Source organism: Pristis pectinata, chromosome 2 (genome assembly GCF_009764475.1).
Source record: "Pristis pectinata isolate sPriPec2 chromosome 2, sPriPec2.1.pri, whole genome shotgun sequence".
NCBI classification, from domain to species: Eukaryota; Metazoa; Chordata; class Chondrichthyes; order Rhinopristiformes; family Pristidae; genus Pristis; species Pristis pectinata.
In genome coordinates, this window is record NC_067406.1 from 19118038 (window position 1) to 19132056 (window position 14019).

At 41.8% G+C, this 14019-nt stretch overlaps 1 protein-coding gene across 3 annotated transcripts in view; it reads left to right on the top strand.

The window, feature by feature from the left end:
* reep1 (receptor accessory protein 1) overlaps positions 1 to 14019 on the top strand; it is a 76836-nt gene that overhangs the window by 20096 nt on the left and 42721 nt on the right. For all 3 annotated transcript variants that reach the window (XM_052041716.1, XM_052041727.1, XM_052041738.1), the window contains exons 3-4: positions 1285 to 1361; positions 5118 to 5238. In XM_052041716.1, the coding sequence (XP_051897676.1) occupies positions 1285 to 1361; positions 5118 to 5238 (198 nt within the window). The remainder of the gene's footprint in view (positions 1 to 1284; positions 1362 to 5117; positions 5239 to 14019) is intronic.

Consider the following 14019-nt stretch of genomic DNA (forward strand, 5'->3'; position numbering starts at 1 on the left):
AAAATATTTGTCTCCAGTTTAGAAGGTGGACATAGAAATTGGTTTTAGTCCTTTCATTTTACTGAACTGGTGTCCACATCTTGAGGGGTCAGGGTTACGAGATAAGGGAGCAGTCATTGAAAACAGAAGGATTTCTTCTCACCTAGTGTAGTGAATCTCTGGAATTCCCTGCTCCAGAGAGTTCAAGTTCAAGTTTCAAGTTCAAGTTTATTGTCATCGGCATACAAACCCAGAGAATAAATGCCATGAAAATTAGCATTTTGCAGCAGCGGTACAGTATGTTACAAACATGAACAACATAAGTTAACATAAACTTAAATTAACATAAATTATACATAACACGCGATAACATAAACAAAATGAACATAACAACATTAGTGCAAGTTGAGGGAGAGAAAAGGAGAAATATAGTTCGAGGTAGTATTAGGGTTTTTGAGGTTGGTTGAAGAACCTGATGGCGGTGGGGAAGAAGCTGTTGTTGAACCCCGAGGTGTGGGTCTTCAGGCTCCTGTACTTCCTGCCTGATGGCAGCAATGAGAAGAGGGCATTGCCCAGATAGTAGGGGTCCTTAATGATGGATGTCACCTTCACCTCTTGTAGATATCTTCAGTAGTGGGGAGAGCTGTAGCCATGATTGAACTGGCTGAGTCCACTACTGTCTTTTGCCTCTGGTGTTCCTGTGCATTGGAGTTTCCATATCAGGGCATTGTGCAACCAGTCAAAATGCTTTCCGTTGTACATCTGTGGAAGTTTGTCAGCTGTGGAGGTCAGGTCATTGTATGTACTTAAAGTGGAGGCAGCTAAATTTTTGAAAGATCAGTGGATTGAGAGTGATGAGGATTTGGCACAGAGGCGGAGTTGAGGCCTGGGGCAGATCATATTGAATAGTGGGGCAGGTTTGAGGGACCTGTTGGCCGACCCCTGCTCCTATTTTCTTGTATTCTTGTGAAAAGTATGGGTGCACTTAAGTGGTTAAAATACAGAGAACAGCCTGTTCCCTAGAGAAATGCATCTGGCTGTTCCCAGCACAACTAACGAGTGACTGGAAGATGTGGACACCGGTTCAGTAAAATGAAAGAACTAAAACCAATTTCTGTGTCCAGCTTCTAAGCTGGAGACAAATATTTTTTATATAAAGTAATTTTTTTCAGCATGTTTAAGTCATGGAACAGCTTATTTATTATTATTCAAAATCAATTTGATGCACAGTTTGTACCTTGCTTTCATTTCTTTAGTCAGATGTAGTTGAATCAAATCATGTTTTAAATTTGTTTTTTAAACCAGGTAAAATGGATGATGTACTGGATCATATTTGCACTGTTCACTACAGCGGAAACATTCACAGACCTATTTCTTCCATGGTAAGTCTCAGTCTTGTATTATTTTAATTGCATCCCAGCATAGATTCTGAACTTAATGTCAACTCCATTGTTGATGGTAAAGTGCGGTGAACAGGCACTAATGATAAATCCACCGCTCTAAACATCCTTCAAGTTCCGTTGACTGAATGCTTTAAGTTAAGGATGTATAGAGATGCATCCAAATTACATTGAAGGGATATAATCCATGTCTAAAGTAGTTGCAATACAGACAGATAGCAAAGGTTCAAGCTGGAAAATACCTTCAATACTCTTACCTCAACTGAGACAAATAAGCTTGATTTTCCTGGGCCATGTACCTTTTGCACAGGCTTAATCTGTTGTGGCCGCTTTCATTTCTTTCATCTAATAAGGGCCATTCAATTTTTTTAAGCTGTGGGCTTTTTATGAAAATACTAAAATTTTGGAAACAGAGTGAACCGCAGTACTCTTGCACTATTCTGTTTTTTGCCATTGTCGTTGTATTTATTGTTGTACATTATTACCATGTATACTGTTTACTCTGTGAGCTTCAACGAGGGAAGAATTTCATTGCACCCTGGTGTATATGACAATAAACTAATCTGATCTGATCTCTAGAATTTCCAGCAGAGCAACAGAACATGCATCCAAATTGGTCAATGACAGTGTTTATTCTCACAGCAGCCTCCCCCCACTCAAGTGCTCATCATTATTCAGTCACTGTGAAATAACTACACATTGCATTCCATGGAATAGAATGGTTACATTGTTAACAGTGATGTGCCAGGAATACTCAATGTAAAGGTAATTGCCCCCCAGCATTGATTAGAACATTGGCACAATGTTTTTGGTTGTGCTGTACCACCAACTGAATGTTCACAAGTATCATTCTGCTCTAACTGATGCTCTATCCACTGTCAACCACCATGACTTTTTCAAAGTTCCTTTAAATTTGTTTTTCTTGCTAAATAAATTTTAAAAATTAGTGGTATAACTCCTGCAGATTATAGAATCAGATTCTGGGAGTTTGGTGGCACAGTACGTTAAAACTGGCCTCTGTTCTTAGCAGAATCATAGAGATTTATGGCACAGGAAGAGATATTTGGACTGTTCTGAGCTAATCCCACTTCCAATCCTCCCGGGGGCTTTGTTTCAAGTAGAGCACACAATAACGGCATGAAGATTTGCTGGATGTGGGACTCCCTTGTGAAATAAATTTGGACAGTGCCAGTCAGATATTAGTGGGGCTCTGCAGACTATTGGCACTTATTGGCAAAGTAATTTGGAAGGGCTTAGGCTTGGTGAAAGTGCTAAATGGAAAATATTATGCTGTGGAGGGAGCTTTGTTATACAGCTGTATCTGCTGTACTTAGTAAGAACATCAGAATTAGATTGACGGTGATGTGTCCTCGACTCTGCTCTGCACTTAGCAACATTGTGTTCCATCTCAGCTCAACTCTTCCAGCATGTCCCCTTTTCTTTGATTTCCAAACTGAAGTGGAAAATGTTCCAATCACTCAGAGGAACATGGAGAAACAGATTTAAAAGCAACTCATACCCATTGTTCCGGAGATTCAATTTGCTCACGGTCAGGCATGATTTCATCCTCTAATTGACCTAATTGTTTGATCAATACACACCCATTATTGGTGGAAGGTGGTTAAGGATGCATGACGGCTCTTAATTCCACACACCTTAACTAGCTTTTTGAAAGATGGATCCAACTAATCCTATTACCCTGACCTTTCCACAGAGCATACAAGCTCAAGTATATTCAAGTATATTCAATTCCCTTTTGAAAATCAGCGCTGGAATAGCTGCTTGTGTTGAACATGCTGAGTCCTAACATAAAAGAAGTTCTTTTAAGGATATCACATGAATTTGATCACAACCACTGGCAATTATTTTCTTCTTTTAATTATTTTCCCCCTTTTATCAAAACCGTCACTGTCTTAAGTAGGTCTGTCAGTCCCCCCCCTTAACCTTCTCTGTTGTAACGATGAGCCCCACTATCTTTAAGTGTATCCTTAAACTCACAGCTTTTCATCCATAGCACTGAATCTGTTTTATACCATCTCTATGCCCTTCACAAGGATGTTACTGGGACTGGAGGGTTTCAGTTATAAGAAGAGGCTGGATAGGTTAGGACTTTTTTCCCTGGAGCACCGGGTGATCTCACAGATGTTTATAAAATCATGAGGGACATAGATAAAGTGAATAGCCTTAGTCTTTTCCCAAGGGTAGGGAGGTCCAAAACTTAGAGGGCATAGGTTTAAACTGAGAGGGGAAACATTTAAGAGGGACCTGAGAAGTAACTTTTTCACACAGAGGTGTGAAACAAGCTGCCAGAGGAAGTGGTAGAGTAGTGAGTGGCAGTGGCTACAGTCGCGACATTTAAAAGACAATTGAATAGGAAAGGTTTAGAGGGATATGGGCCAAATTCAGGCGAATGGGACTAGCTCAGTATGGACGAGTTGGGCCGAAGGGCCTGTTTTCTCTGCTATGTACCTCTGTGATTCTGTGATTCTATGGCCTGTATCTGTAAAACCTACAATCAACCCTGTACATTTTTAACAGCTGTACCAATTTGTCATCCCATGTTCAAAACTTTCTCTATCTCAGAGTCTCTCTTTTCTTATATTCCCTGCGAATTTTTCCATTTGGTTTATATTTCTATTTCCTTCTAAAATGTGGCATCTAATACTACCGAATTAAATTTCATCTGGCATCTAACCATGCAGTCCAATAACCACATCCTTCTGATGTTGCTTACAACCTTATTCACAGTTTCCTCTTGTTCTATATTATTTCTTGATACTAAAGTTTGCATTATTTTACATTAGGGATATAATCTACATATAGAATATCAACGCACACAATGTATGTATATATCTATATAATTTCCTCAAAATATCTCTGCCAAGCTTATCAAACAATTTGTGCCTTTTACAAATCTGTTCAAAATGAGTTTTGTATGGGCAACTAACAGAGAACGTTGTATGGGAGTGTGCGTATATGTTTGTATGTCTATGTGTGTATATGCATGTGTGTGCGGAGTCATAGATTCACAGAGTCGTACAGCACAGAAACAGGCCCTGCGGCCCACCATGCCCATGCTAACCTTTTTGCCCATCTACACCAATCCCATTCGCCCATATTTGGACCATACCCTTCTATGCCGTGTCTATTTAAGTGTGCGTCTAAATGCCTTGTGTCATAATTATATCTGATTCCACCATCTCCTCTGGCAGAGCATTCCAGGTATCAGCTGCTCTTTGTGAGAAAAACTTAATCAGATCCCCTTTAAAACTCCTTCCCCTCACCTTAAACCTTTGCCTTCTTGTTTTTGATACCCCTGCCATGGGAAAAAGATTCTGACTATCTATCCTATCTGTGCCTTTTATAGCCTTATATACCTCTATCAGGTCACCCCTCAGCTTCCTTCGCTCCAGGGAAAACAAACCAATCCTATCCAATCTTTCTCTATAACTAAAGTCTTCCATCCAGGTAAACATTCTCTCTGCACTCTCTCCAACACAATGTGCAGGTGTACATATGTATTTGTGTGTGCACATTTAACTACGTGTGTATTGTGTGTGCTTGTGTGTGCGTGTGTGTGTGTGTGTGTGTGTGTGTGTGTGTGTGTGTGTACATCAGTGGTGAAAAGGGCTCACAGATTTTAACTTGAAGACCTTCTGTACTCTTCTTCTATAAGGACAGCTGATTTATCCGTGTCTGGATGGTATTTCATAGAAGCATCTCTTCTTGTTTCCTCAGGTTTCCGTTTTACTATGAACTTAAGATCGCTTTCGTAATTTGGCTGCTCTCCCCCTACACGAAAGGCTCTAGTGTCCTCTACAGGAAATTTGTGCACCCAACACTCTCTTCGAAAGAGCAGGTGAGACAGGTTATGAAGTAACTGTAATATTCCAGTACAATTAGTAACTACAGTTAGTAAACTGGGACTCTGAAGTACATCTGCTCACTAACACAGGTTGTCCATTAAGCCCGTTGGTACTAAGATAAGATATCTATTAGTCACATGTACATCAAAACACACAGTGAAATGTATCTTTTGCCTAGAGGGTTCTGGGGGCAGCCCGCAAGTGTCACCATGCTTCCGGCGCCAACATAGCATGCTCACAGCTCCTAACCCGTACATCTTTGGAATGTGGGAGGAAACCGGAGCACCCGAAGGAAACCCACGCAGACACAGGGAGAACGTACAAGCTCCTTATAGACAGTGGCGGGGAATTGAACCCAGGTTGCTGGCACTGTAATAGCGTTATGCTAACCGCTACACTACCGTGCCTGCCCATACCACCATTCCCTGAGATCAAGGCTGATTGGTATCTTTTTAATCTATTTATCTTGGTCCTACAAGCATTAATGCCACTAGCTTAAAATTTCCACTTAAATCCCTGCCAGAACAATATTTTATGAGAGAGAATTGCAAAATTCCTCCCCACATTGAAGGTGCTTTCTGATACCGTCCTTGAGCAGCCACACTCTTACTTCAGCTTTAAGCAGATACTCCTTTCTTCTGGATTCTCCCTTCCCAGGAATCTGTCTCCCTCTATCTACCTGATCAAATCCTTACCCTTAAAATGGTGTACTGTTGGAGTGGATCATGTGAGCACCTTGAATGTTCTTGGTGGACATGTGCGCAGTTTATTGGGAGTGGAGATTGGGGGTTAGCCTCCCAACTTGCACATGTCCTGTTACACCTCCTGTGAGCAGACCATGCCATTTGAGCCCGGACATGAGAATCGTGGGTTGCATGTTCCAAGATTATTATTTTGCCTTCCATGCAAATGCACCTTAGAATCATAAAATTGTTCTTTTGTTATCGCACAGGAGGAAGTTGTTTGACTCTTCAAGTTTACACCAGCTCCATATGGAGCAATCCCATCAATCCCATTCCCTCACTCTTTCCCCATTGTCCCGCAAACACTTTTTTTCAGAAATGTCCATTCAATTCCCTTTTGAAGGTCCCAGTTGATTCTGTTCTGTCACCCCTGCAGGCAGTGAGTTCCAGATCCTAGCTTCTCCAGATTTTCCTCACATCCTCTGTATTTTTTCCCTTAAGTTTTAAATCTGTATCCCTTGGTCCTTGAACCATCAGCTAGTAGGAACAGCATTCCATTTTTATCCTATCTAAATCTAAGGTTGCATGGATTATTCTAAATCAGTCAAGATCTTGTAGCAATTCAAACACAGATTTGTGATGTAACAGATCAGACTCTCACACAGCATTGAAAAGTGCCTCTTGCCTCCTAAAGCAGAGAAATTGTTCTGTTGTTAAATAGTATAACCTTTCATATCTTTTATTAAATTGTGCTCTCATATTCTTATAGCATTGGGCCACCTTGTATTAAAGATTAATTCTTAGCTGGCGAGGAAGATTGTGCAAAGCAGCTTGTTCATCTGTCAGTGTGGGTGCAGATGGTTTGTTCTGAAGTCTTTGTCTGTGTGAAAGGATAAAGTAAGATGCAATTTAAATGGTATTCCCACAATCTTGCTAATAAATTTAGAACCAAGCCAAAGAAGATTGTAACAGAATTTATTCATACTTAAAATGTGTACAGAATTTTAAGAATTATATAAACAGAGGGGAATAATGAGGTAAAAATGTAGCAAAGGACAGGCCCCTCTTTTCACAGAGTCTTTCGGAAAACTGAAAACAGAAAGTGAAAATACTCATCTGGCCTTTGCCTTTCACTTTTTCAAAAGTATGAGTTTTTTTATTCTTGCATTTGGTCAAAATTTCTGCCATCAGTTAACAAGGCCCACCAAATCCCTTAATTTCCTCTTCTGCTCTCCTGCAGAAGGACCTGACAATAACTGGCTGCTTTGGAGTCTTTCTTTGCCCGGAATTTCATACTAACCATGGGTAACAGGAATAATCAGAGCCGGTCCTTCAGGCTTCTCCATCTAGTTTAATCCATTGTGTTCACTAACCAGTACACAAAATATATCCAGGATGGGATAAGTGGCTCTTCTTTAGATGGTGATGTCTCATGCCAACTTTCCCTAAATATTCAGGGTGATATTTATCAAAGTTGATTCTGTCAAGGGGCATTCAGCAGCATTGTCAGAAACCATAGCATGCTTCCTGCATGACTGTGGTTAATGTGGTTTCTAAATCTTACGTTTCTTTCTAAGTCTTGTTGATATCTTGGCTGGCAACGTAAGGAGATAAAGTAAAGCTGTATCTGCAGAAGCACGTGTCAGAGGTGGGACATTGTGAAGTGCAGAAATCCTTTAAGACACAAGGTTCCATTAAGAGATTAAAAACAAAAACTGCTTGAAATACTCAGCTCAGACTGAATTTACAGGGACAGAAAAAGTTAGCGTTTCTAATTGAAATTCATCAACCTAAAAGGTTAGCTCTGCTTCTCTCTTTACGGATGCTGCCCAACCTGCTGAGTATTTCCCACGTTTACTGTTTTTATTTCAGACTTCCAGCATCTGCAGCATTTTGCTTTCCTTAAAGAGATGATGTGATTACATTGCTATCGTCTCCCTCTAGTGGTTGGATGATAACAGTAAGGAGGCAATCCACACAGAAACACGTTGTTACTTGATGTTTGCTTGGACATAAAGGTGCTATAAAAATAATTGGTGACAGAGGATGAAAGGAGATTAAACAGGTTGAGTATTGCTTTGTTGATTTTAGTTATTTTTTTTCTCCAAGGCTGTGGAGCAACCTGTTAAACTGAAACCAAATACAAGCAGAAAATGCTGGAAACACTCAGCTGGTCAGGCAGTGGAAAGACCAACGAAGTTAACAGTTCAGCTCAAAGACCTGTTATTGTTTCAGATTTCCAGCATCTGTGGTTTTATTGATTTCTGTTGGCTCAGACCACGCTGGATATCATGGCCCTACCCATGACTCCGATGAAACACCACGCAAGTCACAAGCGCCACAATTTGTCATCTAGTCATACAGAGTTATAGAGTCACAGAGCACGGAAACAGGTCCACACCAACCATCAACCAATTTACACTAATCCTACTTTATTCTCTGCATATTTCAAGTTCAAGTTATACTTTATTGTCATTTATATGCTATAAAAACACATGGAGGAACGAAATGTCATTTCCCCCAGACTCACACAACAGAGGACGTACGTAGAAAGAGGACATACAATAAATGCAAACAAAAAAATTGTGCAAGTACATAGTGCAAAAAACGGTATATACAGAATACAAAATTAGTGCAGGGTTAGTGCAAAACCGAGCTGGACAAAGAAAATACAGAACTCAGTGTGTTGCACTAATTATATAAACATGTTCAGCAGCAGCCAGAGTTCTTATACGCCGTTGTGCAAACCAGGGCTTTTGACGCGGCATTTGTCTGAAACTGCCTCCAGGGTATTCAGGAGCCTGACAGCCTGGGGGGAAAAAGCTGTTGTACAGTCTAGTAGTTCTGGCCCCGATGCTCCGGTACCGCTTGCCAAACGGCAGTGGGACAAATAGGTCGTAGAGGGATGAGAGGGGTCATCTATGATTCTGTAGACCTTGCGTGTGCATCATGTGTTGTAGATATCCAGGATATCTTCCCTCTAAGAGGTACTCCAATGATCTTTCCAGCTGTACTCGCAATTCTCTGCAAAGTCTTACGGTCGGAGATGTTACAGTTACTGTACCAGGCAGAGATGCAGCTGGTCCCATCAACTCCCCCCAGATTCTACCACTCAACTACATACCAATGCCAATTTACAATGGCCAATTAACCTCCTAACTAGCACACTAGCACATGGATGTGGGAAGAAACTGGAGCACCTGGAGGAAATCCACGCAGTCACAGGGAGAACGTGCAAACTCCACACAGACAGTATCAGAGATCAGGATTAACCCTGGTCTCTGGAGCTGTGATTCAGCAGCTCTACTAGCTACAGCACTGTGCTGCCTTAATTCTTTCAATGATTCCATCAAAGTCATGAATTGTGTACATGGTAAAGATGGAACCATGGAATTGGTATTGCCAATGCAAGTAAGAAACCCATCTTGCTTTCAGCTAAAAGTGCTAAGGCAAGCAAGTTAATGAAAACACTACTTGTTCCAGTTAAAACCAGGAACAAGATATTTGACAAAGTTGGTTCAGCTAGTTAAACAACAAGTGCCCCAGTCCCCCGTCCTATAATTCAACAGTTGGATGAAACTGCTGGAAACTGCATCCAGTTGACACTGCTGCAGACTTTGTGGCAGCTTTGAGATGGATCACTGAACACTGTGAGTATGCTACAGCTTTGGAGCAGATGTAGCAGGATCATAGAGTGTGTGAATCCAAGATGTGTGCAGTCAAAATAGTGTTTTCATTAACTTGTTTGCCTTAGCACTTCTAGCTGAAAGCAAGATGTGTTTCTTACTTGCATTGGCAATACCATTTGCATGAAGCTACTCATTGAGAAGAAGCCGAATTCCAAGCAGACGTTGGACATTACCCGGGTAGCAGTCAAACGAGCACCACAAAGGCTCCAAATGTTAGTGTCCTGGGGCCAAACTTTGCAGCATCTTCAGGAAAGTGGAAGAATTGTCTGAAGAGACCATGGAAGTGTTGTGGCAGTGCATGACATTGGGCTAATGTGTGTGGACGTAAAGAGCCCATCTGCCTTATCTGTGATAGCAAGGGACAGTTGTCAGCAGTTTATTTGGATAGAAAGCAAAACTATGGCAACCTCAAGCAATCAAACAGCATGAAGCCTATTGGAAAGAACATTAAGCAGCATCATACGCATGACCAGGTGAAGAAGGTGGTGATTCAGGTGGATCATGTAGACTTTTATACTAAGATAGAATTCTAGTGTGTTCCAAGAGTCAAAGCAGTTTGCAGGTTCTTGTTCAGTTTGATCCATCAAAGCTGTTGCTGCTGTCTTGTGACGCATTGCCTTATGGCATTAATGTCGTTTGGTCAAGATTGTAATAACAGCCCAGTTATGGATAAGAAATTCACTTTGCTCTCAGGCACAGGTGCAAACAAGACAAACAAATTAATGAAAACTTTACTGGCTCCAGCTGAACTCAGGAACAAGGCATTTGAAAAGTTGGTTCAACAAGTTAAACAAGTGCTCATTTTGCATTAAGGTCCCTTTCCAAAGCAGAGAAACAATACAATTCCACCATCTCTTAAAGGAACCTCTTCTCTTAAAGGATTACCATAGAACCATAGAAAACTACAGCACAGAAAACAGGCCATTTGGCCCTTCTAGTCTGTGCCGAAACGTTATTCTGCTAGTCCCATTTACCTGCCCCCAGCCCATACCCTCCAGACCTCTCTTGTCCATGTATCTATCCAATTTACTCTTAAAAGTTAAGAGTGTGCCCGCATTTACCACATCAGATGGCAGCCCATTCCACACTCCCACCACTCTTTGAGTGAAGAAGTTCCCTCTAATGTTCCCCCTAAACCTTTCCCCTTTCACCTTAAAGCCATGTCCTCTCGTACTTATCTCTCCTAATCTAGGTGGAAAGAGCCTACTTGCATTAACTCTGTCTATGCCCCTCATCATTTTGTAAACCTCTATCATATCTCCCCTCATTCTTCTCCGCTCCAAGGAATAAAGTCCTAACATGCTCAATCTTTCCCTGTAACTCAACTCCTGAAGACCCGGCAACGTTCTAGTAAATCTCCTCTGCACTCTTTCAATCTTACTGACATCCTTCCTGTAGTTCGGCGACCAGAATTGCACACAATATTCCAAATTTGGTCTCACCAATGACTTATACAACCTCACCAAAACATTCCAACTCCTATACTCAATACTTTGATTTATAAATGCCAGGATGCCAAAAGCCTTCTTTACAACCCTGTCTACCTGTGACGCCACTTTCAGGGAATTATGTATCTGAACTCCCAGATCCCTTTGTTCCTCCGCACTCCTCAGTGCCCTACCATTTACTGTGTATGTCCTCCCTTGATTTGTCCTTCCAAAATGCAACACCTCACACTTGTCTGCATTAAATTCCATCTGCCATTTTCTGGACCATTTTTCCATTTGGTCCGGATCCCTCTGCAAGCTTTGAAAGCCTTCCTCACTGTCCACTACATCTCCAATCTTAGTGTCATCCGCAAACTTACTAATCCAATTTACCACATTATCGTCTAGATCACTGATATATACAACAAACAACAATGGCCCCAGCACAGATCCCTGAGGCACACCACTGGTCACAGGTTAAGAAGGCAAATGAGTGACCCTGTTTATAGAAAGGACTCAGACCACAGCTCAGCGCCGAGCACAATCCAAGGTTATGTGCAAACTGGTTACTAGTCTAGATGTATTTAGAAACACCGATCAAAAATCGTTGCCGGAGCCCCAAGATCCTGAGGGGTCTTGACAAGGTGGATGTGGAGAGGATGTGTCCTCTTGTGGGATAATCTAAAACCAGGGTCACTGTTAAAAAATAAGGGGTCATAGAGTCATCCATTTAAAAAAGAAATGAGGCAATTATTTTCCTCAGTGCGTCATGGGTCTTTGGAAATCTCTTCCTCTAAGGTCTGTGGAAACAAAGTCTTGGAGTATTTGAATCTTTTAAGATCAGAATTGGGTAGATTCTTGATAAGTAAAAGCGTGTAAGATTGCCATGGGTAGATGAGAATGCGGAATTGAGGTTACGGTCAGATCAACCATGATTTTATTAAATGGCGAATCAGGCTTGTGGGGCAGGATGGCCTACTGCCCCTGGTCCATATGATCCTGTGTTAAAGTGGCGCTCAACCTGACGCTCAAAGCGGCTGTGCAGGTTGACTCTGTGGTTAAGAAGGCATACGGTGTATTGTCCTTCATCAATCGGGGAATTGAATTTAGGAGCCATGAGGTGTTGTTGTAGCTATATAGGTCCCTGGTCAGACCCCACTTGGAGTATTGTGCTCAGTTCTGGTCGCCTCACTACAGGAAAGATGTGGAAGTCATAGAGAGGGTGCAGAGGAGATTTACAAGGATGCTGCCTGGAATGCGGAGCATGCCTTATGAAAGCAGGTTGAGGGAACTCGGCCTTTTCTCCTTGGAGAGACGGAGGATGAGGGGGGACCTGATTGTATAAGATGATGAGAGGTATTGATAGGGTAGATAGTCAGAGGCTTTTCCCCAGGGCTGAGTTGGTGGCCACAAGAGGACATAGGTTTAAGGTGCTGGGGAGTAGGTATAGAGAAGATGTCAGGGGTAAGTTTTTTTACTCAGAGAGTGGTGAGTGCGTGGAATGGGCTGCCGGAAACGGGGGTGGAGGCTGATACGATAGGGTCTTTCAAGAGACTGTTAGGCAGGTATATGGAGCTGAGTAAGATAGAGGGCTATGGGTAAGCCTAGTAATTTCTAGGGTAGGGACATGTTCGGCACAACTTTGTGGGCTGAAGGGCCTGAATTGTGCTGTAATTGTTCTATGTTCTATGTTTAGGCAACCATCTGGCCTATTTAAATGAGGCCCTGACCATAGCAGTGGCCTCATTGCCCAACAGAGTAGGCACAGCCCTCCACCCTGTTAAATTGGTCATAATGGTGACTGATTCAAAACCAGCCACTATAGTGGTATATTAGATCCCTCTTGTTCCTCAGTGTGGTGAGCTGGTTGATGTTAACAGCTCTACGAAGATAAATCTGTCTCCCTTTAGAACACCAGCGCCGTGATCTTGTAAAGACTCAAGCCTGTTTACCATCTGTTTTCAACACATTGGCACAAAGCCATGGTTGGGCAAGGTTAAAAAATGTCATGGTAGTTCTGGATAGCACTATAAATTGTTGACAGTTGCTGAAAGTTATGTGTATTGACGTTAGGTTGCCAAACCTAAAGTTAGTTTGAAGAAGCATCAGTAGAAGATTGCAAAGCCTTTTGTTGAGAGGAAAATTGTTGAATACACAATTTTGATTATTGAATAAGCAAGTTGGTTTATTTTATAAACTAGTTAAGTTAGTCACCCAGCACCGATACTGTGACCTGCTTGGAATGAGTCCTGTTCCCTTCGATGCCACACCTGTGCCAAACATTCCAGTGTAACTTAAAGGCCCCAGATAAAGTGACTTGGATTATTGCCTCTGATTAACTACAACATGTGCTGTGTGCCTGTTGTAAACCTCCCGTGACTGAATTGAGTAATAGCTACTCTGCAGCTTAATTAATTTTTATTTTGCTCTGTATTAACAGTAAAGTACTGCAGGGCAACAAAATGCCTCTGCTGGGGAAAACAGCTTCATTTCTCACTAACGCCTTTCTAAAATAAGCATTCACTTCCCATACTGAGAGTCATGCTGTGGCGATTATTGTTTTAGAAGACAGCGGACAGTCAGGAAATACTATGCCATGAAATTTGACTATAGAATTTCTGGAAGTTATGCCATTTATGTGGTTTCTCTGAATTCTCCTCATTGGATTGGGCACATACTATGGGGTTTGATTTTCCATTTGGTGTACAGCTTGACTGCCCATTTCGTTATGCTTCTGCTCCTCATGGGTTGATTGGATGGGGGCTTTGATACTTCACGTGAGTGAGACACGCAAGTGACAAATGGATGAAAGATCTGATTATTCTTCATACACGAGTGAGTTGTGCTTTCTGTTCTTCATGTGGTGAGTGGAAGGGAGATTTGATGATTCTTTACACGTGAGTGGGTCAAAGTCTTGATTCTCCATGCTACAAGTGATTTGAAACGTTGAGTCTTCAAGGGGCAAACCCTTACGT